This window comes from Podarcis erhardii (genome assembly GCF_964252035.2).
Source record: "Podarcis erhardii genome assembly, chromosome: 16".
NCBI lineage: Eukaryota > Metazoa > Chordata > Lepidosauria > Squamata > Lacertidae > Podarcis > Podarcis erhardii.
The window spans coordinates 35,217,691-35,245,338 of record NC_138514.1 but is presented as its reverse complement, the minus strand read 5'-3'; the positions used below and the strand labels follow the sequence as shown (position 1 = coordinate 35,245,338).

General features: G+C 46.5%; 2 protein-coding genes across 8 annotated transcripts in view; one reads left to right on the top strand and one right to left on the bottom strand.

Annotated features, from left to right (window-relative positions):
* ALDH3A2 (aldehyde dehydrogenase 3 family member A2) overlaps window positions 1-2,079 on the top strand; it is a 36,938-nt gene extending 34,859 nt beyond the window's left edge. For both annotated transcript variants that reach the window (XM_081844201.1, XM_081844200.1), the window contains one exon: window positions 288-2,079. In XM_081844201.1, the coding sequence (XP_081700327.1) occupies window positions 288-302 (15 nt within the window). In that variant the 3' untranslated portion in view covers window positions 303-2,079. The remainder of the gene's footprint in view (window positions 1-287) is intronic.
* On the bottom strand, window positions 1,594-27,648 carry LOC309331716 (multidrug and toxin extrusion protein 1-like). 6 transcript variants are annotated; one of them, XM_081844153.1, is made up of 18 exons: window positions 27,509-27,648; window positions 24,589-24,784; window positions 23,627-23,728; window positions 21,412-21,480; window positions 20,189-20,337; window positions 18,877-18,919; window positions 17,783-17,827; window positions 16,768-16,865; window positions 15,166-15,263; window positions 14,553-14,666; window positions 12,834-12,901; window positions 11,199-11,307; window positions 10,237-10,312; window positions 7,566-7,635; window positions 5,624-5,756; window positions 5,302-5,396; window positions 3,845-3,932; window positions 1,594-2,837 (listed from the first exon to the last, which is right to left on the bottom strand). In XM_081844153.1, the coding sequence occupies exons 2-18, from the start codon at window positions 24,748-24,750 to the stop codon at window positions 2,614-2,616; spliced, it is 1,743 nt and encodes a 580-aa protein (XP_081700279.1). In that variant the 5' UTR covers window positions 24,751-24,784; window positions 27,509-27,648; the 3' UTR covers window positions 1,594-2,613. The 6 variants fall into 6 exon arrangements, with proteins under 6 accessions (XP_081700279.1, XP_081700275.1, XP_081700277.1 ...); XM_081844149.1 differs by lacking the exon at window positions 27,509-27,648 and adding an exon at window positions 26,355-26,748; XM_081844151.1 differs by lacking the exon at window positions 27,509-27,648 and adding an exon at window positions 26,363-26,748.

Here is a 27,648-nt window from a genome sequence, read left to right as displayed (position 1 = left end):
ATGCTTGCTCCATTTGCGGTGGCCGCTTGCTATATTTGACATGTGTCCATCACGATCGCTCGCGAAAAAGACCATTTGCTGGCAACCCCCCACAGAGCTGCTGCTGATCAGATTCTAAGAGCAGATGAGTCAACGGCCTGCCTCAGTTTAAGGCAGCATTGGACATTCTTCCATTCATAGCTTCAAATTTCTAATTTTTTTTCTTTTAAAAAACCACGCACAAATGAAGGAAAACACACCGCAGATTCAAAGAGCTAATGGCATTCAATTCTCTCTCTTTCTTCCAGGTCGCGTTTTTCTGAGTCCAGGGTTCACCGACACCATTGACGGAACAAGTCGTGTTATACAAGCTGTTCTCACCGGGTTAAGGGGGCTGGTTGCTAAAGCACACTTCTGTAAGGAATTTTGCCATTTCTTTTTAATCATTAAGCACACTAAAAAGTCAAGAGGAGGATCTGAGCGACAGTCTGCGCCCACAGCCTCCCGCTGTAAACGAGGGCGTTTTAGGCAGCGAAACCGAAAAGCGCTGTCAATATTGTCGCTGTTGTTCTTGAAGGGCTCTTCATACACACACACAAAAATGTCTGAGGCTTTTTAAAAAGAACGAAGTGGCCTTGCTCTGTGCCAGATGGGCTGATACATCAGTCCCCGTCTCGCCTCTTTGGCTTAGGTTGTCTTTGAAATAATAATCAATAATCAGAAACGAGGAACGTGAAATGCTCCAAAAGGAGGCTGAAATCAAAATGGGGTTGTGGTTTTGGGAAGGAGTGTAATTGTACAGAAAATAAACAGATGAAAGCCTTCGATAAATGGGGTGCTGGTCCCAAATTAAATAATTAAACAAATCAAATAATAATGGGACACGGGGTGTATATTCCAAAAGGCCTATAATGAGGCTAGTCCTCATCCGCCTTTACTCCCCTTCAGAAGGGGAAATTTCCTGGTGAAAATTTGGACCCTTAAACTGCTTCTGTCCCAGAGTTGTCCATGCAGAAACAGTCACGAATTTCTGCGCCTGTTTAGGATTACAGAGAAGGTTAGGGTATCGCCTGCCAGAAGCTAATGGGCAGTTGTCCCGTTGCAAAACGAAAGGGCGCTGTGCAAGAGAGCAGGCTGGTTTCTGGCCTGACTCTGTGCCAAATACCTTCTTGTATCTGGTGGAAGTGGAGAACCTCTGGACGATGCAGAACTCCCAGTATCCCTGACCAGGCTGCCTGGGGCTGATCTGGAGCTGGGAGTCCTGCAAAATACAGACGGGCTGCAGGCCAGCTGCCCAGTCTGATTTGGCTTGCAAAGTGACATGAGCCCAGCGAAGCGGCCTTAGGGTGTGTTTGTGTGACCAATTTCAGTCCGCACTCCTTGACGCCCAGAGGTGGGGAACTTGTGGCCTTCCAGATGTCAACCCCATCACATTTAAAGCACTGTGATGCCATTTTAAAAAGTCATGACTTCCCCCCCCAAAAAAAATAAAAATAAAAATTATGGGAGCTGTAGTTGGATAAGGGTGCTGGGACTTGTTAGGAGATTCCAAGTTCCCCTCCCAGAGCTACAGTTCCCAGAGATCACTACAAAGAGGTAGGAGAAGAGAAAGGGTTTTAAAAGAGAGGTTTCCAAAATGGGCGTTTTAATACAGCCTCCCCGCAACCTGGCATCTTCCAATATGTTTTTGGACTAAAAAATCCATCGGGTTGGTTGAGGCCAATGGGACTTGTAGTCCCGACCCTCTGGAAGGCACCAGTGGAGGCTGGTTTGATTCACTACAACTGACTCATCCCATTTCTGTGCTGGTAGGTGGATTAAATTCAACCAGCGCGACCTACAGATTTGTTTCCAACTGACCTTTTCCAAGGATTTCTCTTCCTTTCATTCTTTTCCCCTTCAAAAAATAAACACTTCTTACATAAAGTATTTTAGATGCAGAGAATGAAAGAACTGACGTGAGTTTAGAATTATTATCAAAATATTTTATATGGGAAGATGGATATATTTCTCTCTCTGTATGTTTAAGAAATGTGGGTGTATCCTTGTAACTTACGCAAGCTGCAAATATAACATGATTAAACTCGAGAGTGGGTTGAAGCTTTTTAATGATTAAGAGTTTTTCCTCATTTGACCTTTGGGCCTTGAGCGCTTTATTGATATCGTTTCATGGTTGCATCCTACTCAGAGTAGACCCATTGACATTAATGGGCACAGCTGACGGAGGCCCATTCATTTCAGTTTGAGTCAACTCTTGAGCAGAACATAGCGAGAGGCAGCCCTTCCTCTCTGCAGCATGGTTTCTGCCCTGCCAGAGGTAGGCAATGGTTGGACTCCGACTCCCATCAGCCCCAGCCAACATGGCCCCCAACTGCAAGGGATGATGGGAATGTAGCACAGTGACATCTGTCAGGCTTCAGTGTGGCTATTCCTCTCTGAGCCAGAGCTGAGTTTCTTGCACCACCAAGTCCTGGATTCAAGTCCGGCCTGCACTCACTGATGACATCAAAACACAGCCCTACGCCCAGTTATTCTGGGGTCCAGTTTCTTGCTTCTAAGTCAAACAGGACCCCCCTCCCTCTTCCTTCCTTCCTGGACCAATCCAAATGGGGGGGGGTATGTCTGAATATATCCCTAATCTTTAACGGTGAAGAACCGAATCGTGACACCGATGGCTAGGATGATGACGGCAGCTGCAACAGCTAGTCCCCTCTGGATTATCAGTTGCCTTGTAGTCAGGACTTTTCCCACAGTGGAGAGGCCTGTCACCGTCTCATTCTGCAGCTGGAGCTGGTAGGTTGGCCCGTCGGTCTTGGAGAAACTAAGGAGGACGGCTCCGTTCTGAGCGTCCGTCTGGCCTGCAGCAGGCGGAGAAGGAGAGAGAGACGACTATCAGCTTGGCATCTGGTTAACTGCTGTGAGAACAGAATGCTGGACCATATAGGCCTCTGCCATCCATTTTCCTCACTCTGCCCTCGCTTGAATTTCGCTCGCTGTCAAGGGGTCAGCACATGGTCAAATATCCTTCATGGTGGCATACAAGGTTCCAGCCACGATTCACCTTCAGAAACCATTTCTGCGTATGTTTTCTGAAGCGTTGCGCCTCAGTGGCCAGAGCGAGAGACTCCTCAGTCTCAGGGTTCGAGCCCCACGTTGGACGAAAAAACCAGGCGCACTGAGTCCAGTGCCAAATTTACGTATAATCTAAACAGGCTATAGCTCAGAGCCCACCTCTCTTGGAGGCCCCCCCAAAATATAAAGGGGGGAAAAACCTGGATGTACGTTTCCAAAATATAAGATAAAAAACAGATAAAATAAAACCTACATACAGCAACAGGGTTTTGTGTTGTGTAGGCTCCTATGATGTAAATAATGGGCCCCGCCTGCTAGCCTTTTGTTATGTGAAGATGGCTTTAGATACCTGTTAGGTCCATAAATTACCAAATAGCATATATTCAACACAAAAAACAGCGGTGATTTGGTGTTGACAAAGGACATCTGGACATACAAAGGGCCCCATTACCTTAGGGACTCATCAAACCTAAATCTAGCCCTGGCACTGACCGTTTTGTGCCACAGCGCAGCAGGTGGTTAAAATAAGTTTGTGGAGGAAGGGGGACATGACTTCCCCCATGTTTTATAAAACCAACCAAGTCAGCAGCCCAACGGCATAGCCCCCTCCCTTTGCATCTGTGGGGTTGGTGTTAATGGGCATTTTGAGGCTACCCTTGGGCTTTGAAGGAGGGCCGCCGGTTCCCCTTTTTCTAAGCCTTGCAGTCGAAAAGCGGCCACACTTCTGAGGGCAGCAGACACTGGACCTCCCTTGAGGATCAAACAAGCAAAAAAACAAACCCGTGTTCCATACCGGAAGAAGGAGCCATCTTGGTTGGGACGGGAGCCGAGTTCAAACCCTCCGGGGGCAGCCTCTGGGTCAATCCTGCACGGTGCTGAGCCTGGAGGACGGATCCAGACAGTTCGTTAAGGTAGCACTTTGTGCAGCCAGGGATTTGGGTGTGTTTTTTTAAGGTTTCTAGGACCTCTCCGCAGGGAGAAGGGTCGCAGCTCAGTGCCTGGAGTCCCTGCTTGGCATGCAGAATGTGCCAGTTTCAGTCCCTGGCAGCATCTCCAGGTTGGGCTGTGGGGGGTGGGACTCCCTGCCACAAACTCTGGAGAGCAACTGCCAGCCAGTGTCCATAATACTGAGCTGGATGGACCAAGGGGCTGGATCAAGGTAAGGCAGCTTCTATGTTCAGCGCTTGCAATAATTTTCCAGTTTTACCCTGGAGTGACTCACAAGATAAAAACAGGATAAAGAAACAATAGAAAATTAACTCTCCTTGGCCATCTTATTGTTTCCTACTCCAACATAGCTCCTGCTGTCTAGGTGGGCCTCATGTGGCCCCTGACATCATTTTATGTGGCCCCCAACACTGCCCCGTTCTTCCTATGCATTTGTTCCTTTTTCACCTGTTGGTTCTGATCTGAGTGGCTTCAAAAGAGAATTTGATGAATCCACAGAGGTGTCCGTCGGCAGCTACGAGCCAAGGTGGCCACGGATCGTGGAATCGTGAGAATTGAAGAGCTGCGAGGGTACCTGGGGGTCATCTAGTCCAACCCCCCTGCAGTGCAGGAAACTTTCTCCCAACATGGGGTCGTGAGTGGGGGGAGCTTTGCTGCTGTGCTTGTGGGCTCCTGACTGGGCTAGATGGGCTTCCTTTGCCCCGATCCAGCTGGGAAATTATTACAGGGAAAACGGAAGCAGAGTGGTCTTTGCTCCAGATCAGTTAATCCGTAACACTTTTGCCTGTGGCGCCGCTCGCTGCCAACACATTGCCCCCGACACAGGGAATTCGGCCCCCAAAGAAAAGAAAAAAACCCCACCCTTTAAGCAAATCTGCATTGGCTCCCAGTACGTTTCCGAGCACAATTCAAAGTGTTGGTGCTGACCTTGAAAGTCCTAAACAGCCTCGGTCCAGTAGACCTGAAGGAGCATCTCCACCCCCATCATTCTGCCCGGACACTGAGGTCCAGCTCCGAGGGCCTTCTGGCAGTTCCCTCCCTGCAAGAAGTGAGGTTACAGGGAACCAGGCAGAGGGCCTTCTCGGTGGTGGTGCCCACCCTTCAGATGTGAAGGAAATAAGTAGCTATCTTATCTTTTAAAAGACATCTGAAGGCAGCCCTGCTTAGGGAAGTTTTTAATATTTAATGCTGTATTGTTTTTAACCTTAGATTAGAAGCCGCCCAGAGTGGCCGGGGAAGTTCAGCCAGATGGGCGGGGTATAAATAATTTATTATTATTATTATTATTATAAATCTCCCTACCTCCTCAGCCGCCTGCTTCCAGTTCATCCGGCCAATGTAGGTTATAGAGCATATGCAAGGGATAAGGGCACATATCAACATGCCCAGCCAGAGGCCTGAGGGAGAAGATGGAGAGAGACCACACAGAAGGGTCAACGGGGGGTATATGTCATGGGCAGAGCGCCTGGCCTGCATGCAGAAGGTCCCAGGTTTGATCCCCGCTGGCATCTCCAGGTAGAATAATAGGAACTCCTTCCTGAAGTGCCAGGAAGGCACAGCCAATCAGTGTGGGCAATACTGAGCCAGACGGACCAATGAGCGAACTTGGTATTAAGAGTGGTACCTATGAGTCCCATTTTGGCCACGAAAACCAGCACGATGGCCACCGGCAATCCCACGGCATAGTACCCGACGGCGTTGAAGATGGCGCCAAGCTTCTGTTTCCCGGTGCCACGCAGGACCCCGCTGGTGGTACACTGCAAAGAGGGGAAGAAGGGGTTACAATATGATTGCGTCTCACACGGGGCTTACCTTCTGGGGGTAGCCCATACGCACAACAAGGTGTGGCATATATGCAGCCTCATAAAAGGGTAAAGGGACCCCTGACCGTTAGGTCCAGTCATGGATGACTCTGGGGTTGCGGCGCTCATCTCGCTTTATTGGCCTCAGGAGCCGGCGTACAGCTTCTGGGTCATGTGGCCAGCAGGACTAAGCCGCTTCTGGCGAACCAGAGCAGCGCACGGAAACGCCGTTTACCTTCCCGCCGGAGCAGTACCTATTTATCTACTTGCACTTTGAGGTGCTTTCAAACTGCTAGGTTGGCAGGAGCAGGGACCGAGCAACGGGAGCTCACCCTGTCACGGGGATTCGAACCGCCAACCTTCCAATCGGCAAGCCCCAGGCTCAGTGGTTTAACCCACAGCGCCACCCGCCTACATCCAGCCTCATAGAACCACTCTAAATGCATGGAGGGGGTTAAAACCATAGAGTAAGCTGTCCTGTCAGGCCTAGCTAGGTTACAACACCCGCCCCTTGGGAGGAAGGGTGACCAAACTCTTTGGTCTTTCCCTTCCACCTGACCAGTAAGGAGGTCTAAGCTGGCTGCTCCAAGCTTAGACTGCATGGCTTTAGCGATCCATCTTTGAGTTTCCATACAAATAATTCAGGAACAGTGTAACAACTATACTGCCTGTGTTTTCTTGCTGCTGTATGGAAAAGCACATGAATCTGACTTTGGAAAAGTTGGTAAGTAAAGCATTTTAACTTACAGACCATTTGGTCTCTTTCTATGCGAAGGGAAGTGGGGGACTTTGGGAGCCTATATTTCCACACTTTGCTGCATGCTTTGTGGTTTTAAATCTATGCTGGGGTTTTCTCACCAAAGAGTACTTGCCCCAAACCCGGATATCTAGGCACCCGGGGAATGCTCCTTTTATTCTACCATCAATTTCCATTTTCCCCTTTAACCAAATGCAAAATACAACAAAAAGCGTATAACAAAAACTGTCCCCATGAGCTCACCTCTATCCTTCTGGAGCCAGTGTGCCAAGAAGGCCTTGGCCCCCCAAAAAACAAGGCAGAGAGCTTTAAAACTCTTTTCTCCTGCTCTCTTATTATTTGTGACTTTCCAGAGCCAAGCCCTGATTCTTTTCAAAAATTTTACTGTCATTTTAACATTTAAAAACTTGACTTCCTTCCCCCTCTTTCTGCAGTTCCTGAACTTTATTTTTAATATTTTCTGCATATCCAAATTAACTATATTTGTTCATTTATTCATCTAAATATATATTTTTATGAAACCGCAGGTTATTACAATAATCCTGCCAATGTTCTTATCAGTTTACAATTTATTTGTAAATATTCAATAAACCATTTCCATTCGTTTATAAAAAAAGTTTGTTATCTTGATTTTTTATTTTTCCAGTAAGTTTTGCCATTTCTGCATATTCCGTAAGTTTTTAGTATCCATTCTTCTTTTGTTGGGACTGGATTAGACCTCTCCTTAAGAAGGCATGAGAACAATGAGTAAGTTGTGCAAAGCATTAAAAAAAACCCCAACCCAACCTCAATTCAACTTCCTGATCTGATTTTAGGGTGTACTTTAATTGATTGCCTGATTTTATGTTAATGTGTTATGCGTTTGATGTTAGCCGCTCTGAGGCCAGGGAGGGCGGAGTATAAATATTTATTATTATTATTATTATTATTATTATTATTATTATTATTATTAAACAAGATGAGAGACCACCCCCCAACTTATTTCCCTTAAAGGTGGATATACTCACACAAAGGGCTTCGAAGAGGTGGAAAGCGACGTAGACGGGAATGACCTTTGCTACGAGTTCAACTACCTCCCTATTTGCAGAGAGACAGAAAACAAAGGGATACCTCAGTGAGTAGAGCATGAGACTCTTAATCTCAGGGTCGCGAGTCCCACACTGGACAAAAGATTCCTGCATTGTAGGGGGTTGGACTAAATGATCCTTGGGATCTCTTCCAACTCTACAATGCTATGATTCTATGAAAGGGTGCCGTTTAATTCCAAGGGCAAAACAACAACAAACCTCTGCTTACGTGACACATATTCAATAAACACACAAGACGTAACCGGCTATTAATACTATTCATTGTATTGAATTGCTTACAGCAGCTACTACTATGCTATAAGATCCACTGTCCTGTGATATCATATATGGTATGTACAGTTGATGGTTTTTATATTAATTTTGCTGTAAAATGTGTGAGATTACGATATTGTATTTATTTGCATTACTTAGAGTTTGTACTATTGATGAAGCCCAAGACGGCGAAACAAGGCTAATATTCCGGAAATCCTTGTCTTAGACACTGTGAAAGGATTCTGTGGAACTGCAACAATCTTTCATGTGGATTGTTGGACTTTATGAACAGACAGGTGGAATAGACACTTTCACTTATATGGACCTTATGCATAAACTGATTAGGGAAAAACTGATCCACTGGGTTTTCTACTTTGTTCATTGAACTTTGAGTTAGTACTTCTGTTGAAATCTACAATTCAATACAATGAATAGTATATATTATTTTTTCAAACGTACAGCTGGTTACGTCTTGTATGTTTATTGTTTAATTCCAAGGAACAACCTGCCTTTTGAGGAGGCTGTTCTGGCCACATCAATGTGCCCGAGGTACCAGACTAAAACTGCCCCTCTACCCCCTAAATGCCCCAGACTCTGCGTTCTGCCCCAACCAAGTTCCCAGAAACATTTGTCTTGCTTTATTTTTTGTTCATAAGCCAATTTGTCAACTCAAAGAAATCCCTCCTTTTAATAACAATGCTGCAGCTTGTCGCCAAGTTCTTACTGCATGACAAGAAATCACAGAATTTCAGGCCTCTCTGCTATGGCTAATAGTATAAACAGGGGAATCTCAGATTTAATGGAGTCCCGGTTTCCCACTCATGGACCCCTCAGCTTATTCCAGACAAGCACACACTCCCTCTGCAGGGTGAGGTAAATAACAGCAGCCTTCTTCACAGGGTCATTGGGATGTCCGGGGTAAAGGAACCTCTTCTACTTTGAGGGCCGCATGCCCTCGGTGTTTTATCTCTTGTTTCATGGGTTCCTAACCCTTTTTGAGCCAGGAACACCTTTGGAAATCTCACAGAACTATTGCAGTCACCGCAAATACCATATTTTTCGTCCTATAGGGCGCACCGGCCCATAGGACGCACCTCGGGTTTTATTTTGGGGGGGGGGGAATGAATTTAAAAAAATTATTCCCCCCCCCAGCCGCGGCTGCCACCCCAAGCCTTGCGCACACCTGCCCAAAGCATGGGGCGCCCTCCGGAGGGCTCCCCGTGCTTCGGGCTGCAGGCTGCTGCCAGCAAGCCTTGTGAGCCCGCGGGAACTCCTGCCGGGCTTGCAAGGCTTGCGGATAGCTTCCTGAAGCCTGGGGAGCGAGAGGGGTCGGTGCGCGCCGATGCCTCTCGCTCTACAGGCTTCAGCGAAAGCCTGCATTCGCCCCATAGGACGCACACACATTTCCCCTTCATTTTTGGAGGGGGAAAAGTGCGTCTTATGGGGCGAAAAATACGGTATACCGATTTCACAGAAGAAAAATTGGCATCGCTCAGAACACGCCAGGCGAGGTGCGTACGCATACCAAAACTGCGACTATTGAAGGTGGCATGAAACTGCTTTAAATATATATTGCGGATGAGGCCTTGATTTTGGACAGTATGCTGAGAGTTGTTAGGTGATCCCTATTCCCCCTCATCGGGCTATCATTCCCAGAGTGGTGGATCATTCAGTCCCTCTTCCCAGGGAACCTGGGGAATTGTAGTTCCGTGAGGGGAATAAGGGGTCTCCTAACCACCCTCAACAAACTACAGTTCCCAAGATTCTTTGGGGGAAGCCATGACTGTTTACAGTGACATCGTAGCACCTTTAAATGTAAGGTGTGGACTTGTGAAAGAAGAGTGGAAGAAATTTAAAGTTTATCTGCAGAAATATTGTAAAATTAAGGAATGTTAGAAAGATGTTGGGAAAAAAAATATGTGGTTTTAGTAGAAAAGGATTAAGTAAAAATGAATTGGTGAAAGAGAGAATGTAAAATTATAGTATATTAAGATAAATTATTAGGATAAAAACAAAGTTGGAAGGATTTGCTGAAATACCTAACTGAATTAGAATACAAAAATGGGAGGCGTGAGGAAGTCAAGGAAATAAGTGAATGTAAGTAAGTGATTTAAAGGTTTGACTTGTTATTTCTTTCTTTTTTCTGTTTTTTGATGTATTGTTTTTTCTTTTTCTTCTTTGACTGTTATATATATAATTTTTTTCTTTTTTTTCTGTAACCTTTAAAATCTTAATAAAAATTTATTTTAAAAAAATAAAATAAATGTAAGGTGTGGACTTGGCACCACGTTGAGGCTAAGTATTATTGTCAGCCTAAAAAACATGGTTTGTGACTTACTCATCGCTGGTAAATATATAAGCTAGGACGTCCTTTGTGGATGCCGTCAGGGTGCCCATCAGCAGGAAAAAAAACACTGGAGAAGATCAAAGAGAATTTATAAGTTTAAGTTTTACCCACTGAAATTAACAGACACCCAAGTTAGTCATACCCACTATTTTAAATGGGTCTACTCTAGGTAGGACTAGCATCAGACACAAGCCAGAGAGTACAAACAGAAGAAAGGTGGCAATCCCTGTAACTGTTGCTCTCCAAAAGGGTTAATGTTTAACCCTATGGTTGGCGCCCAGTTGTCCTGCAATGCCTTGAGGGGAGAAGTTATGGCTTTTGCCTTCTTTGTCCCAAGAAGGGTTAAAACAGGGGTTGGCAACCCTTCGGGGGGCCATTTTGAATGTCGAGAAAGCGATGTGGGAGCCAGTCACAAAATGGCTGCCAAGGGGGACATGGTATGAGATGAAATAACTGTGTTCCATTGCGGGGGGTTGGACTAGATGACTGCTCCCGGGGTCCCTTCAAATTCTGCAGTTCTATGAAACGAGAAGAGCTTGCTGATAAATTCCACGTAAAGGTAAAGGTAAAGGTAAAGGTAAAGGTAAAGGTAAAGGTAAAGGTACCCCTGACCATTAGGTCCAGTCGTGGCCAACTGTGGGGTTGCGGCGCTCATCTCGCTTTACTGGCCGAGGGAGCCGGTGTACAGCTTCCGGGTCACGTGGCCAGCATGATTAAGCCGCTTCTGGCGAACCAGAGCCGCGCACGGAAACGCCGTTTACCTTCCTGCCAGAGCGGTACCTATTTATCTACTTGCACATGACGTGCTTTCGAACTGCTAGGTTGGCAGGAGCAGGGACCAAGCAACAGGAGCTCCCCCATTGCAGGGATTCGAACCGCTGACCTTCTGATCGGCAAGCCCTAGGCTCTGTGGTTTAACCCACAGCGCCACCCGCGTCCCAAATTCCACGTACCTGTGCACAAAATGGAGACCACGAAGGATTTCCGGGCTTCCTCGAAGTTCCCAGCCCCTAAGGCGTTGCCCACCAGGACGCTAACGGATGCACTGATCCCAAACGGAATCTGGAAAGGACAGCGTTGCTTTTGACACCTTAACCCAAGCTTTTGGGATCATCGATTGTGTTTGTATGTTCACTGGAAACATCTCACCCTTGAGAAACCACCACCGCCCTGAAAAATCTCAAGCTGGCATTCTTCAAAACATACCCATGCTTCCTAAATAATATCATGGGTTACTTATGCAATGGGCAGTTTCTGCAACTTTTGCCCCACCCATATATATATATACATAAAATATATGATATACAGCACAACCCTGATCTCTGAGCAGCGAGAGAATGAAGGTCGATGGAGATTTCAGGATATATGGTTTTGTTTACACGTCTAGACAACCTGGGCACCGAATGCAGGGGCTCACAGCATGAACATCCCAGCAGATCGTGTTATAGCTCTGGGTCCAGCACAGAGCAAGACAAGCCTCTTTCCACCATCAGCCAAAACTCTCAAACACACATGCAGTCCCACTCGGCCCATCGTTATTATTATTCTAATTATATATCTATTTATACGCCCATGGGGACTCAAGGCAGCTTACAGACAGAAACAAGAATCACTAAAAACAAAGGGGGGAGGGAATCATTAAAAAGCAATTAAACACCAATAAAATTAAAACTATATACATGTATAAGGTAAAGGTACCCCTGACCGTTAGGTCCAGTCGCGGATGACTCTGGGGTTGCAGAGCTCATCTCGCTTTACTGGCCGAGGGAGCCAAAGATTGTCCGCAGACAGCTTCTGGGTCATGTGGCCAGCATGACTAAGCCACTTCTGGCGAACCAGAGCAGCGCACGGAAACGCCTTTTACCTTCCTGCCGGAGCGGTACATATTTATCTACTTGTGCTGGCATGCTTTCAAACTGCTAGGTTGGCAGAAGCAGGGATCAAGCAACGGGAGCTCACCCCGTCGCGGGGATTTGAATCACCGACCTTCTGATCGGCAAGCCCAAGAGGCTCAGTGGTTTAGACCACAGCGCCACCCGCGTTCCTATACGTATATGCATATATAAAAGCTATTAAAACAATACAAAGTAACTGCAATAAAACAACATCCATACTTCCCCAAAGTTTGCTGAAACAAAAAAGCATTCACCTGCCACTGAACCTATTGTTCTCCCTCCTAGGATGACTAGGTGAGATGGGGAAAAGTCTCCCCCACGTTGTCTCTATGGCAACACAGCTCTTTTGAGATGCTGATGAGGGCACTTCGCTGGCCATTATCTTACAAAGAAACTGGTCTGACCAGTTCAGCCTCCTCTTCTGCTCAGACCTAACCTGTACAGCAGAGTTTCCCAACCTTGGGTCTCCAGCTGTTTTTGGGCTACAGTTCCCATCATCCCTGACCACTGGTCATGCTAGCTAGGGATGATGGGAGTTGTAGTCCAAAAACAGCTGGAGACCCAAGGTTGGGAAACACTGCTGTACAGGATCACAGCAACCCAAAGGCACCGTCCAGACTTGCCCCACCCACCCACCCCAAAATGTAACACTATAATAATTTGTACATGATGCAGCTGAGGAGTAGGTCTTACCATGTAGGCGATTGTGGCCACTTCGTAAATGATGGATTGGCACGACAACTCTAGGACACCGAGGAGACCTGGGTGGGGGGGAATTGAGGGAGGAGGGAAGGCAGGACATGGGAATCAGTGACAGAGGACTGTGCTGAGCTTTAGACATGTACACATTCAAAGCATTCAGACATTCAAAACATTGCGGCCCTTAAGGCATCTCTCTCCAGCTCTCAGGAGTCTCCCCAAGAATGTGAGGTGCTACTGAGACAAACCCCTTTATAACCAGGGAGCAGGAAGTTTAAAAAGTAAAAAGTATCAGCCATATTTTTATTTTCTTGCTCTCCTGTTGTTTGGAAATAGTTTAATGCTGTATACAGGCTGTTAGTTATGTGAGGTGATATTTACTGTACTTTTCCATCTATAAGACGTCCCCATGTATAAGACATCCCCAGGGTTGTTGAGTTTTTTTTAGGGGGGGATTGCCGAAAATCATCTTCCCACACGCATCACAAAATCCGCCCCCCGTCTGTCCCATCGTTGGCAGAAGCTGCCAATCACCCGCCCAATTGCCGCAGCATCAGCCAATCAACACCACCCATTGATGCAGCAACCAATAACACACACAATAGCCACGAACAGCCGCAGCAGCAACCAATCAAATGTCCACCCTATTCACTACCCATGTATAAGACGACCCCCATTTTTTAGCATGATTTCTCAAGAAAAAAAACTAGTCTTATACACAGAAAAGTACGGTGTTTGTCAATCTAATACAGTGGACCCTCCGGATATGAATTAAATTCGTTCTGGGGGTCCGTACTTAACCTGAAAAGTCCGTAACTGGAGATGCCACTTCCAGGCTTGCCACGTTCGCAACCCAAAAGTTACGTAACTCGAGGGTCCACTGTAGTTCCATAGCTTTAAATGTCTGTAAGGTTGGTGTCCTTTTTTATTTTTCAGAATCTGTACTTGGTACAGTGGAACCGCATTTGTCAAACGTAATCCATTCTCGTAGACCATTCGACTTCTGAAACATTCGACTTCTGAGGCGTTTTTGAAAACAGAAGCAATTCCAGGTTTTTGGCATTTGAAAACCAAAACATTCGGCTTCCAAGACACTCGAAAACCGAGGTTCCACTGTATGTATTACTTTTTCTAATAGGAGGTGGTATGTATTATTTACTATTTGCATGATAAAATTCATTATATAAAATGTTAGCCAAGTTCTACATTTGACATTTTGAGCCGCAGATAATCTAAATAAATACTGTGTGTGTGTGTGTGTGTGTGTGTGTGTGTGTGTGTGTGTGTAAAGGAATAAAAAGTTAACAGGGCACTGGTTGTTGTCTCTGCCTCAGTTCCTGAGCTGCAATTGGTGCCTGTGCAATTATGTCACCAGCCGTGCAGATAGTTGGATCTGGATACAGTGGTACCTCGGGTTAAGTACTTAATTCGTTCCGGAGGTCTGTTCTTAACCTGAAACTGTTCTTAACCTGAAGCACCACTTTAGCTAATGGGGCCTCCTGCCGCTGCCATGCCACTGGAGCCCGATTTCTGTTCTTATCCTGAAGCAAAGTTCTTAACCTGAAGCACTATTTCTGGGTTAGCGGAGTCTGTAACCTGAAGCGTATGTAACCTGAGGTACCACTGTATTGTATTGTAATTGCCATGCTCCAATGTGATTGGCTTGGTCTTCTGGCCCCTCCCACTGCCCATGACACCTCCCCTCCCACTGACCTATCATAAAACTTCCGATTTCGAAGGTCCACCATTCGATGCAGGTCATGAGCATGCTGGGAACAGCTAAGGCCATAAACACGTCCCATTCCTGGAGGCATTCGGTGGACCACCCTAGGATTTGGAGAGAGCAGGGAAGAAAGGGAGAGAAAAACAGGGCAGATTTCAATTCTATTTTCTGATGAGGCAACATTTGTTATGTACGTAAAGCTGGCAAAGTCACTAAAATAATAGAGTCCCCAGAGAAAAGTCTTGCTAACGCTTCACTGAGGAAACTGGACAAAAGCAGCATATAAATTTGAAGAGAACCAAACATAGAGGTTTTGCCTTTTTAAAGCAGGTCTTGTGTACAGCAGAGATAAATTCAACCAAACAGAGGGGAGGAAACACCCTCAAAACTACACCTCCAATCAGAGCATGTGTTACCCCAGGGAGGATCATGCCCCTCTGCATGGTTGCTAAGCAACAGCTCCCCCCTCCCTCTGGGCTAGCTGCCTTTAACAGAATTAACCCTTGATTTACAAACTGAATGATCCCTGCGGTCGCACTTCCAACATGAAACTGGGAAAGGAAACTCAGAAGAGATGGGGGCGTTGGGAAACAAGCAGGTTACCTCCCCAGGTTTCAGCGTGAAGCTTTTTCCATTTGATGTACAGGAAGAGGGCAATGGCTTGCGAATACTGTGCGATAGTGTTGGCCCAGGCAGAGCCCCTGGAATGAGGAAAGGAGGGGGATTACAAATAAGCGAGGGCCAGGTTGGACACGTTACGAGGTAGAGCGTTGTAAAACGGTTGGCAACGTATGAAGTGGGGGGCCAGAGACCGATTTTTGGGGTCCTTCCTTGGCACCCACAAACCCTCTGATCCTGCCCACCCACTGCTCCCCTGGCCATGAAGTAGGAAAAGGGGGTGACATTCCCCCCTCGCTAGGAATTGAGAGAGTGACGCTCTTTCCCTCTTTCTGCTCTGTGGTGCTTTTCCTTTTTTTTATTCAATTTTTATTAGGAATTTAAACAAAGCATATTATTTAAACAAAGCATATTATCTTAAAACATAATCCTTAATTCCCCCCCATTTCCCCCCCCCAACTTCCCTCAGTTCCAATCCCTGATTTCTCTATAAATGCTATTCTCTGCATGCTACAAAGTTATATAGATCCTTAATTTCTCTAACTGCTTTTCAAGGCTCAGGTGAATTCGGCTGGATTTGAGTTAGACCCAAATCCTCTCTTATGGTGTTGTGTGTGTGTGTGTGTGTGTGTGTGTGTGTTGATCTGGGGAAGGAGGGAAGAGAAGTAATAGAGGAGAATGCCTTCCACAGCGTTCACACAGACACCCAAATGTCCCCACATGCCTACAAAGGTTGGCAACCCCCATAATTAGGCCTTAGGAGGTCACCCCGACTTTCTTTGTGCAGGCAGGAAGCGCCAACCCCTTCGCACCATTCGGGTCCATTCCCAAAAATCGCAATAACTGAGGGAATGAAAAAAAAGCAACACACACTTCATTGAAGGGCCGAAGATCACAATGGGTCTGTTGAAAGTGGTATAATTACCGTATTTTTCAGTCCCCCATGTATAAGGAAACCCCTTTTTTTGAACCCTTAAGAAATCAATATTTTAAACATCAAACTGAGCAACTTTGTTGAGCTTTATTGGAACGGAAATTGTTGTGTTGGGGTTTTTTTGGAGGTTTTTTTTGCAGCTTTCAACGCTACTGGTGAGTTGTGTTTCTTTTAACCACCTGGGTATAAGACGATTCGCAATTTTTTTACTGAATTTTTTTTTAGCAAAAAAACTCGTCTTATACATGGAAAAATACGGTACACCTCCTTCAAATTTTTAAAAAGCTAACCAGGGAAATTGAAGGGGAAATGCATTTAAAAATGTGGTGAAATGCAGGAAACAGGGACAAGGAGGAATGAGTGTTACTTCCACAGACATGATGGAGGCATTTAAGGAGCAAGTAAGACTGCCCCCCAACTGTCTTTTAAAGAGAGGTTCTTTCTGGTTGCAGATCTGGGCTTGCTGTCAAGACAACAACCTTGCAGAGACCTTGATTGTCCAAGAACGTCCCCACCCAAAACCCTTGACTTGATATATACGAACAAAGGATTTTGCAATTCATTCCTAGCGTTCCACCGATGAAAGAAAGAAAAAGGTGGGTAGGTGGTGCATTCAAAATGCAGGTTCGTCCTGCCACCCGTTCCTCATTTACCTAACCCCCATGTGAAGCTGGTAGAGGAAGACATAATTTGCAATCAGATTGACGATGTTCCCAGCAATGCCACACAGAACCTCAGGCCAGATGATCCTCTGAAACAAGATATTATTTTAGCAATGAGATGAACCAGGTGCTTTTTCATTGAGCTACCAACATTTCCCTAATACAGTGGTGCCCCGCAAGACGAATGCCTCGCAAGACGAAAAACCCGCTAGACGAAAGGGTTTTCCGTTTTTTGAGGCGCTTCGCAAGACGAATTTCCCCATGGGCTTGCTTCGCAAGACGAAAACGTCTTGCGAGTCTTGCGAGTTTTTTCGCTCCCCCCCCCCTTTTCTAATCCGCTAAGCCGCTAATAGCGCTAATCCGCTAAGCTGCTAATAGGGTTGCTTCGCAAGACGAAAAAACCGCAAGATGAAGAGACTCGCGGAACGAAGTATTTTCGTCTTGCGAGGCACTACTGTAATAATAATAATATATTATTTATACCCCGCCCATCTGGCTGGGTTTCCCCCAGCCACTCTGGGCGGTTTCCAACAAAGTATTAAAATACAGTGGTCTGTTAAACATTAAAAGCTTCCCTAAAGAGGGCTGCCTTCAGATGTCTTCTAAAAGTCTGGTAGTTGTTGTTCTCTTTGACATCTGGTGAGAGGGAGTTCCACAGGGTGGGCGCCACTACCGAGAAGGCCCTCTGCCTGATTCCCTGTAACTTGGCTTCTCACAGTGAAGGAACCGCCAGAAGGCCATCAGCACTCGACCTCAGCGTCCGGGCAGAACGATGGGAGAGGCAGTTGGAAAACAGGGACACTTGGTAGGGTCTGCACCCCTTAAACTGAGTCAGCCTATCTTGCTCAGTATTGCCTGCACTGACTGGCAGCAGTGGCTCCTCAAGGGCTTCAGTCGGGGCGGAGATATTCCCAGGCCTCCCTGGAGATGCTGGGGGTTGAAACCTTCTGCCTGCTCAGCCGCCTTTCCTGCCTTTATTTCCCCAACGAGAGAAAGAGCATCTTACCTGATTCTGCAGGTACCTCATCTGGATCTGGTAAATAAACGTTGCCTGTGGAGCAAGGAGGAATGAATACAACCTGCGATCCAAAGCAGGGGTGTGGGGGCAAATTAATGCTCTCTTCCCCCAGTGATGCATCTATCTTCTTTATACGTATCGCCTTTTCTCAGTTGCCCCTTTTGGAAAACAAACGGGGCTTTCGACAGGCGGCAATCCAACCAATGTAGCACCTGTGCTGCCTCGTAGAAGCAGAGGTAGCAGAAAGTTTGACCAGTTGGGTGACAGCCTGCCTTGCGGATATCTTCTAGAGGCACAAGAGGCCTGGAAGTGCCCCTCCAGGGTTTTTTTTTTAAAAAAATAATATTTATTCCAATTTTGAAGATTACAAAAAAGACAAACAATCCAAGAAAAAAAAAGAAAAAAGAAAAAGAAAAAACACACAAATCCAACCTTTACATAACTTTCTTTCCTTTGCTTATTTCCTTGACCTCCTCACACCTCCCTTTTTTGTATTCTAGTTCAATTAGATATTTCAGCAAATCCTTTCCATCCTTGTATTATCCTAAAAAAATTTATCCTGATATACTATATTTTTACATTCTCCTCTTTCACTAATTGCCAATCCATTTTTACTTAATCCTTTATATCATTTCTGCTAAGACCACATAACTTCATTCCAACATCCTTCTAACATTCCTTAATTTTACAATATTTCTGTAAATAAACTTTAAATTTCTTCCAATCTTCTTCCACCAACTCTTCTCCCTGGTCTCGGATTCTGCCAGTCATTTCCGCCAGTTCCATATAGTCCATCACCTTCATCTGCCATTCTTCCCGGGTGGGTAGATCTTCCAGTCCCGGGTGTCTTCCAATACTTTGCAATAAGTATTCTTGCTGCTGTTGTGGCATACATAAAAAAAGTTCTATCTGCCCCTCCAGGGTTTCAGGCAGTGGCCGCTTCCAAACCTACCTGCAGAGGACTGAACCTGGGGGACCTTCTGCAAGCAAAGCAGGTATTCCCAGCACTGAACTGCCACCCGTTCCACTTAAAAGACCCCACCGAGAAAATGAAAAAAAGCAGGATGGAATAGAAGACTTACGGGAAGCGCTGGGATGAAGATCATGACGTAAACCTGTGTGAGCCTGGAGCAATGAAAACAAACGAGCAAAGAAAACAAAACCCCAAAACTAGCAGTTTATTATCCTGCAGCTGATATTTGTTCCCATCCCTGGGGGGGGGGGGCATCCCATCATAACAGCGCAGAAGCTACCCCTCCCCGTGCCCTGCCAATGCCTTTATTTTCTGGCATTGCTGAGAGGTGCGTTTTCCTGGGAAGCCTTGTCAAGAAAAACAATTGCATGCCACAGCTATCCCAGAACCCCTCACTTCAAAGCCATCGTGACTGCAGAAAAGGGCACTCTAGCCCCAACTCTTTGTGTCCTCCCGCTTCAATCTCAGGGCACGTTTAAAACCCTACACCACTTTAAAGAACCAGGCCTCCCGCCCCCCCAAAGAATTATGGGAGCTGTAGTTTCTTATGAGTGCTAGGAGTTGCTAGGTGACCCCGGTTTCCTCCTCGGAACTACAGTTCCCAGGGTGGCTTAATCAATCAATCCTTCTTCCCAGGGAACCCTGGGAATTGTAGCTCAGCATCCTTAATGTACTACAGCTCCCATGATCCTTTGGGGGAGGCTCACCGGGCACCATCGCTATATAGCTTCAAGCACCAGTCGAAAACATTCTTTTTTTTTAACCAGACCTTTGCTGTTTAATGATCTAGGGTAGAGTTTCCCCAAACTTGGGTCTCTGGTTGTTTTTGGACTACAATTCCCATCATCCCTGACCACTGGTCCTTCTAGCTAGGGATGATGGGAGCTGTAGCCCAAAAAACCAGATGGAGACCCATGTTTGGGAATCCCTGATGATCTAGGGCTGTTCAGAGTGGGTGGCATGTTTTAAAGTATTTCTTTTTCTTCCTGGTTTCAACTTGTGGATGTGCTTGTTCGTTTCTGTAAGTCGCTTTGAGTTGCCTGTAGCAAAATAAATTAGTAGTAAATTTAATAACCACCACCACCACCATTTAAAGTGGTATCGTGGTGCTTTGAGCGTATGGTGCAATTGTGGCCTCTGTTTCGCCCTTGTATAACTCAGGAGACAGCAAGATGGTGGCAAAGCAAGAATTAGTTGGCTCTGCCTTTCATTGACTCTGCCTCTTCCTATCATTGGTTTTGGCGCCACCTGCTGTTCGGCTCCCGGCCTTCCGCCCTACCAGCCCGAGTGGGCACCAGCCACCTTTGGAAATATGGGGTATTGTGTGTGGACATGGGAAAGGGGGGAAATCGCATGCACAATGATCAGCCTCAAGTCCAATAAACGGCTGGGTGGAGGATTTCCCTTTTCTTTCTCCCCACCTGGAGACATCTGGGTCCTGTCGGATGAGTAAGAGGAGCTGCTCTGTGTTGACGAAGACGGCCCAGCAGGGGAAGCAGCAGAGAAGCAGAATGAGGATCCCCCGTTGCAGGATGGTGCCCACCCTCTTCATATTCTTCCCGCCATACGTCTGGGGAGCGGGGCGTGTGGGTGAAGGTCCCCAAAAAAGAAGAAGCATCATTGAAACTCTCCAACCTTTGGATACAAAGGTAACTCACAACAGGAGTTTTATTCAAATACTTCACTGCTCTGGGGTGTTCTAGAAAGAGAAGGCATTGTTTCTCTAGGTGAGGAGCCTGTGGCCCTCCAGATATTACTAGATTCTGACTCGCATAATAGATATAAAATGATAATTCCCTGGATGCCAAGATCCAGGTTTGGGGCAAGTACTCTTAAAGCATTGAAATAAAGGCTGTTCGAGCTTTAACATATGCCTTTGTGATTTCCACATTTTCCCCTAGCATAGAAAAAGACCACAGGTTTAGTAACTTTAAAATGTTTTACTTACAAACTCTCCAAAGGTCAAATTCATGTGCTTTTCCATACAGCATTGGGGGGGGAATGCACAGGCAGTAAAACTTCCTGTGAAAGTTCCTAAATTATCGGTATAGAAACTCAAGAATGGCTTGTGAGAGCTGTGCAGCTAAGCTGTTGCTCCAGCTTAGCCTCTTCACATGCTGAGCTTCTGAGCTAGACTGGGGTGGGAACAAAGACTTGATTACCTAGTTCCTCCTAAGGTGAAGGGGAGCGACCTAGTTAAGCCTAGCAGGACAGCTTACTCTATGGTCCTAACCCCTTCACGCATTGATTAGATTTAAGGATGTGGGTTATATGAGGCTGGTTATCCCAGAGTCAGTCCCACAAAGGCCAAAGGTCAGGGGAATTATGGGAGTTGTAGTCCAGCAACTTCTGAAGAGCTACAGGTTCTTGTAGCATTTTGCAAGCTTACAAATCATCTACAGAGTCTGGATTATAAGTAACAAATTTTACTTAGCTGTTTGCGGCTACTAAACTATACACAAAACTGAAACTAGTCCCATCTTCAGAGTTTCCTTTCCCTGCAGGTCTTACCCAGCACTGATTCCCTCCCAGCGACCAGCCTTTCAAAATGTTCAAGCAAGACACACCTTGACGCTGGCCTTGTCTCAGACTATGTTTCATACACCAGAATTCGAACACACAGCGGCAGCCAGCCATTACTCACCTGTGATATTAATGTATCACAAGCTGAAGACAACCCAAATCCCACAGAGATGCCTGTTACATTTATAACCTAGGGACCATCAGAGAGGGGAGAAATTAAGAGGCAGACAAATCGAGGGGTTATAATGTTGAATGCTAGAAAGAATGGCACAATCTTATGGTCTGGAGTCTTCACTGCGAGAAGCCAAGTTACAAGGAATCAGGCAGAGGGCCTTCTCGGTGGTGGCACCCGCCCTGTGGAACGCCCTCCCACCAGATGTCAAAGAGAAGAACAACTACCTGACATTTAGAAGACATCTAGAGGCAGCCCTCTTTAGGGAAGCTTTTAATGTTTAACAGACCACTGTATTTTAATACTTTGTTGGAAGCTGCCCAGAGTGGCTGGGGAAACCCAGCCAGATGGGCGGCGTATAAATATTATTATTATTATTATTATTATTATTATTATTATTATTATTATCAGAGGCTGTCTGCCTTCGAGCAGGATAAATTATTTGTTCATCAAGCCCACTATTGACTATTAAGAACATAAGGAGAGCCTGCTGGATCAGGCCCATGTCCCCTCTAGTCCAGCATCCTGTTCTCACAGGGGCTAACAAGATGCCTATGGGAAACCTGCAATCAGGATCCGAGCACAAGAGCAACTCTGCCCTCCTGTGGCTCCCAGCTCCTGGAATCTAGAAGCATCACTGCCACCCATAGCCATCTCTTCCTCCATGAATTTGTCTAATCCTCTTTAAAGCCATCCCAGAGTGGCTGGGGTATAAATAGTAAATTATTATTATTATTATTATTATTATTATTATTATTATTATTATCAAAGTGGATGGCCATCACTGCCTCGTGTGTTCCGTAGTTTCACTGTCAGCTGTGTGACAAAGTCCTTCCTTTCATCTCTCCTGAATCTTCACACATTCAGCTTCATTGCGTGTGCACAAGTTGCAGCGTTATGAGAGAGGGAGAAAAACTTTTCTCTATGCCGTGAACAGGGATGCGGGTGGCGCTGTGGGTTAAACCACACAGCCTAGGACTTGCCGATCAGAAGGTTGACGGGTTCGAATCCCTGCGACAGGGTGAGCTCCCGTTGCTCGGTCCCTGCTCCTGCCAACCTAGCAGTTCGAAAGCATGTCAAAGTGCAAGTAGATAAATAGGTACCACTCCAGTGGGAAGGTAAACGGCGTTTCCGTGTGCTGCTCTGGTTCGCCAGAAGCGGCTTAGTCCTGCTGGCCACATGACCCAGAAGCTGTACGCCGGCTCCCTTGGCCAGTAAAGCGAGATGAGCGCCGCAACCCCAGAGTCGGCCACGACTGGACCTAATGGTCAGGGGTCCCTTTACCTTTACCTTTATGCCATGAATAATTCTACAAACTTCTACCCTGTTCTCCTCTCACTCGACTTTTCTCTAAACTGGTAAGTCCCAAAGGCTGCAGCCTTTCCTCACAGGGAAGACACAACCACCCCTTAAACTTTTCAGCTGCCAAACTCTTCTCGGGGTTTCTCATGCTTCTTAAAGCTGAGCCACCTGTTTTCTAAACCGAAAAGCTCCAAATAAAATAGGAACATGGGAAGCTGCCCTATGCTGAATCAGACCATTGGCCTGGCTTGCTTGTCTACACTGACCGGCAGCAGCTCTGCAGGGCTTCAGGCAGGGGGTGTTTCCCAGACCTGGGCTCTGAATCTGGAACCTTCTGCACTCAAACCAGGCATTCTACCACTGAGCTAGAACCCATCCTATAAGAATGAGATAGAATTCCTCGTCATTCTAAAGCAAACTAATGGGTGATTTAAACAGGAGCATAGGAAACTGCCTTATACTGAATCAGGCCATTGATTAATGTCCATCGAGCTCAATACTGTCAACACTGACTCACAGCAGCTCTCCAGGAGATGCTGGAGATTGAACCCGGGTCCTTCTGCATGCAGAGCAGGTGCTCTATTATTGAGCTACAGCTCTTTCCCAAATTCAAGGCATGCTTTACTAATCCAGCCAAAGTGTGTGAAAGGCCAACAATGACCCTCTCTAGAAGGAGTCTTCTGCTCCCTTGTCTGGCTCTGAATGAGTCGTCGTTCTGGGCACACATCCTGATTGGACGTTGACTCATTCAGAGATGCAACGAGGAAACTCGGCAGAGGTCCAGGGACATTTTAAAACACATACGTACGCACACGCACACACACACACACACACACACACACACACACTTAAAAACACTCACCGCAATGGCAAGGGTGACAGAAGCCAGCTCAACCTTGCCAAGGTGGCCACAGAATATTGTGCTGACGACATGGATCATAAATACGAGTAACTGGATGAGTGTCTGTTGGGGGAAAACAATTAAAGGAAATTTGGAGACATATAACCCTAGAAACTGTCATATTGTGCTGGGAAGAATTTATAGTGCGGATTGTGGAAAATGGAATGACATCGTTGTGAATTTAGCGGTAATTAAAATCCTGCTGCCCACCCTTTAATATGGGCACCTTTAGCTTGGCAGCCAAACAGGCCTACATTTGGAAACTCGAGCAGCTAAATAGCTCAGATCTAAGGTCTTGAAATCAGACTTTAGATGGGAGTTATGCAGCAGAGTTCATCTCCATCAACTTAGCTCAGGGCTCAGCGAACTTTTTCAGCAGGGGGCCGGTCCACTGTCCCTCAGACCTTGTGGGGGGCCGGACTATATTTTTTGGGGAGGGGAGAATGAATTCCTATGCCCCACAAATAACTCAGAGATGCATTTTAAATAAAAGCACACTTTCTACTCATGTAAAAACACCAGGCAGGCCCCCAAAATAACCCAGAGATGCGTTTTAAATAAAAGGACACATTCTACTCTTGTAAAAACACGCTGATTCCCGGACCATCCGCGGGCCGGATTTAGAAGGCGAATGGGCCAGATCCGGCCCCCGGGCCTTAGTTTGCCTACCCATGACTTAGCTCTCAGCAATTTAACTGTGAGCAGCAAGGTCCATAGAAACATAGAACTGTAGAGTTGGAAGGGACCATGAGAGCCTCGAACCCACAACCCCAAGATTAAGAGTCTCGCGCTCTACTGACTCAGCTATCCCAGGTTGAACAGAGCGGAGACAAAAGCTGGCAGATATCAGCTTCAGATTGGGGCAGGAAGTTGTCTTGCCAGCACAGAGAACTGGCATCTTAACCACGGATTTGGGGTCTTACCAGCGGCCCTGCCAGCACCAAAATTTTCTTTGCTTCTTGCCAGAAGTTGGAAGGAATAAATCGGCATAATTGCCTGCAGCAACTTGGGGCGGAAGCCTGTGGTTCAGCGGCTGAATCCTCGAGGGATGTCTTCTTAGGGATGGACAATGCTCCGAGATCCATAAGCAGAAAGGGACCCTCTCTCCCGGGTGGATTCCTTTTTTAAAAAACAGACGCGCCTGATTTGTCTGATCCAAGAGGGCACTTGTCTAACAGCTGCAGAACGGACGTCACTCAGAAGCCGAATACTCGGACCTCCTTGTCCTCATGCCCCTACGATTTTGGGCTAAAGGGTGATGATTAAAGTCTCTCCCGAGCCAATAAAAGATGAAGGAGGGGCAAGCTGTTTGGGCCAGTCTGCCGTGAGCAGAGATCTGCAGGAGGCTGGCTCCGAGGACCTGGGGCATGTCCAAAGTAACCGTCACAAGACCAGGACATTTGAGAAGCTTTCCTCCACGCAAGGGAGAGCCAGCGAAACAGGATACATATATATATAAGACTTTTAATTCTGAGTCAGGCCCCACCATCCGTCAAGAATAATAGCGTTCCCTGAAGGCAATGCCCTCGAGTGCTGGAACTCGGAGCCTAATTCGGAGCAAGTGGCTAGTCCTCATGCCTGAGAAGAATCGGGGCAAGGCTTAGTGAAATGTCAGAAGCAGGTCAGGTCAGCATAGCTGTCAACTTTTCCCTTTTCTTGCAGGGAATCCTATTCGGAATAAGGGAATTTCCCTTAAAAAGGGGGGGAAACGTTGACAGCTATGGGCAGGTGGCGAGGAGGGAGGACCTCCAGCCAAGAGGAGATGAGGACTCTGAGCCCCGCTCAGTATTTAACAAGGCTGGAAGCAAATATATAGATATTTGCCTTTTTTATAGATAGCAGACCTTAGACGGGAGTTGGATTACAGCTGCTTAGCTCTCGGGAACAAGGTTTGCGGAAGCCCAGGACAAAGACAAAACGCGAAGAGTAGTGCAGTTGGAAATAATGGGCGCGACTAACTTGGGTCCATTAACTTCAGTGGGTCTACTCCCAAGTAAAACATGGTTGGATACAATCCACTGCATGTATGTGTGTAGGCAGACTGTGTATGTTTGTTACAGATAGGTAGCCGTGTTGGTCTGCCATAGTCAAAACAAAATAAAAAAATTCCTTCCAGTAGCACCTTAAAGACCAACTAAGTTAGTTCTTGGTATGAGCTTTCGTGTGTATCTGAAGAAGTGTGCATGCACACGAAAGCTCATACCAAGAACTAACTTAGTTGGTCTTTAAGGTGCTACTGGAAGGAATTTTTTTATTTTGTTTTGTGTATGTTTGTGTGTGTGAGAAACAGGGACTCATACAGAGGGTCAGCAACAAAAATTTGCAGCGTGGTATGCTTCTGTTCGGGACGCGGGTGGTGCTGTGGGTTAAACCACAGAGCCTAGGACTTGCTGATCAGAAGGTCGGCGGTTCGAATCCCCGCGACGGGTGAGCTCCCATTCCTCGGTCCCTGCTCCTGCCAACCTAGCAGTTTGAAAGCACGTCAAAGTGCAAGTAGATAAATAGGTACCGCTCCGGCAGGAAGGTAAACGGTGTTTCCGTGCGCTGCTCTGGTTCACCAGAAGCGGCTTAGTCATTCCTTCACATGACCCAGAAGCTGTACGCCGGCTCCCTCGGCCAGTAAAGCGAGATGAGCACCGCAACCCCAGAGTCAGCCACGACTGGACCTAATGGTCAGGGATCCCTTTACCTTTTTACCTTTATGCTTCTGTTCAGTGGGCCAGCCAGCCAGCCATGCCCTCTCTTCTGATGCTCCATTCCATTTAGCCTCCACACACAAAACTGGATTCTGTGACCACAGAGGATGCTCACTTTGTTCACCTGCCTGTTCTGGGCTACTTCCCCTCATAGGATCCTCCAACACCCCTTATACCCATTTTTCTCGTGGGTACCTTGTGGTTCTCCCAGGCTTGCTAACAGCACCCTTCCATGCAGGTGACCAGCCCCAGATTGAAGCAACTGGAGCCCCTGGACTGAGAGACCTTTAGAGGTCCAAACTTAGCAGCATCTGATCACGAGAAATAAAACCATGTTCTCTTCTTTACTGTTACCAAGCAAATTGGCCTAGGTCGTTAAATCTGCCTGTTTTTCAAATTGTTTTTTTTTTTTTTTTTTTTTTTTTGCAAGAGGCCAAGGCCTCCCTAGATTAGGAGGCCCTGGGCTGCGGCCTGCTCAGCCTGCACGTAAATCTGGCACTGGATGTGACTCCGTTTTAAGCTAGCTAGCTATGTAAAGAGGGGAAAAGAGCTCACTTTTTCAATACGCAAAGATGGGGAAGGTCCTCGTAATCTTGCTGGACTCCAACTCCCATCAGCCCCAGCCAGGAAGATCAAAGGTCAGGTGTGATGGGAGTTGGAGTCCAGAAGCCATTAGAGGAGTCAGCGGTCCACAAAGGGGCGCTGCTCTGCTTGGGAACGATTTGTGACAGGAACAGAGGAAATGGACTTAGACTGAGCCAGACCCATTGCTCCATCTGGCTCAGTGTTGTCTACACTGACTGGCAGCAGCTCTCCAGTATTTCCAGACAGGGAGCCTTTCCCAGCCCTGCTTGGAAATTGCAGGGGATCGAACCTGGGACCTTCTCATGTGCACTGTCGCCGGGTTCCAACTTTCCCCTTAGAAGTAAAAGCAAGGCGCCAGTCCTCATGATATCAGGTATTCAAAAGTAGGGAGTCCATGGCTTGGCTTTGGAAAAACAGTAGTACTTAGTTCATTGGGAACAAGTGCTCTAGGGTTTTAGATAGACAATGCATCCCCCGAGTTCTATCGGGAGATGCTGGGTGAAATAAATAAATTAAGGTCTTGTGTATATAATAAAGGTTCATAAATGTACCAAGCAAACACGTACATATATAGGCCACATGTCTGAAGCTGCACAGGAAAGCAGCTATGGAGCCATTTTGACTCCCAGGCTGACCAGGTGTATTCTCTGCAAGGTCAAATGGAGGAGCCTCCCTATTGCCTTTTCCTTCACAAATCCTCTC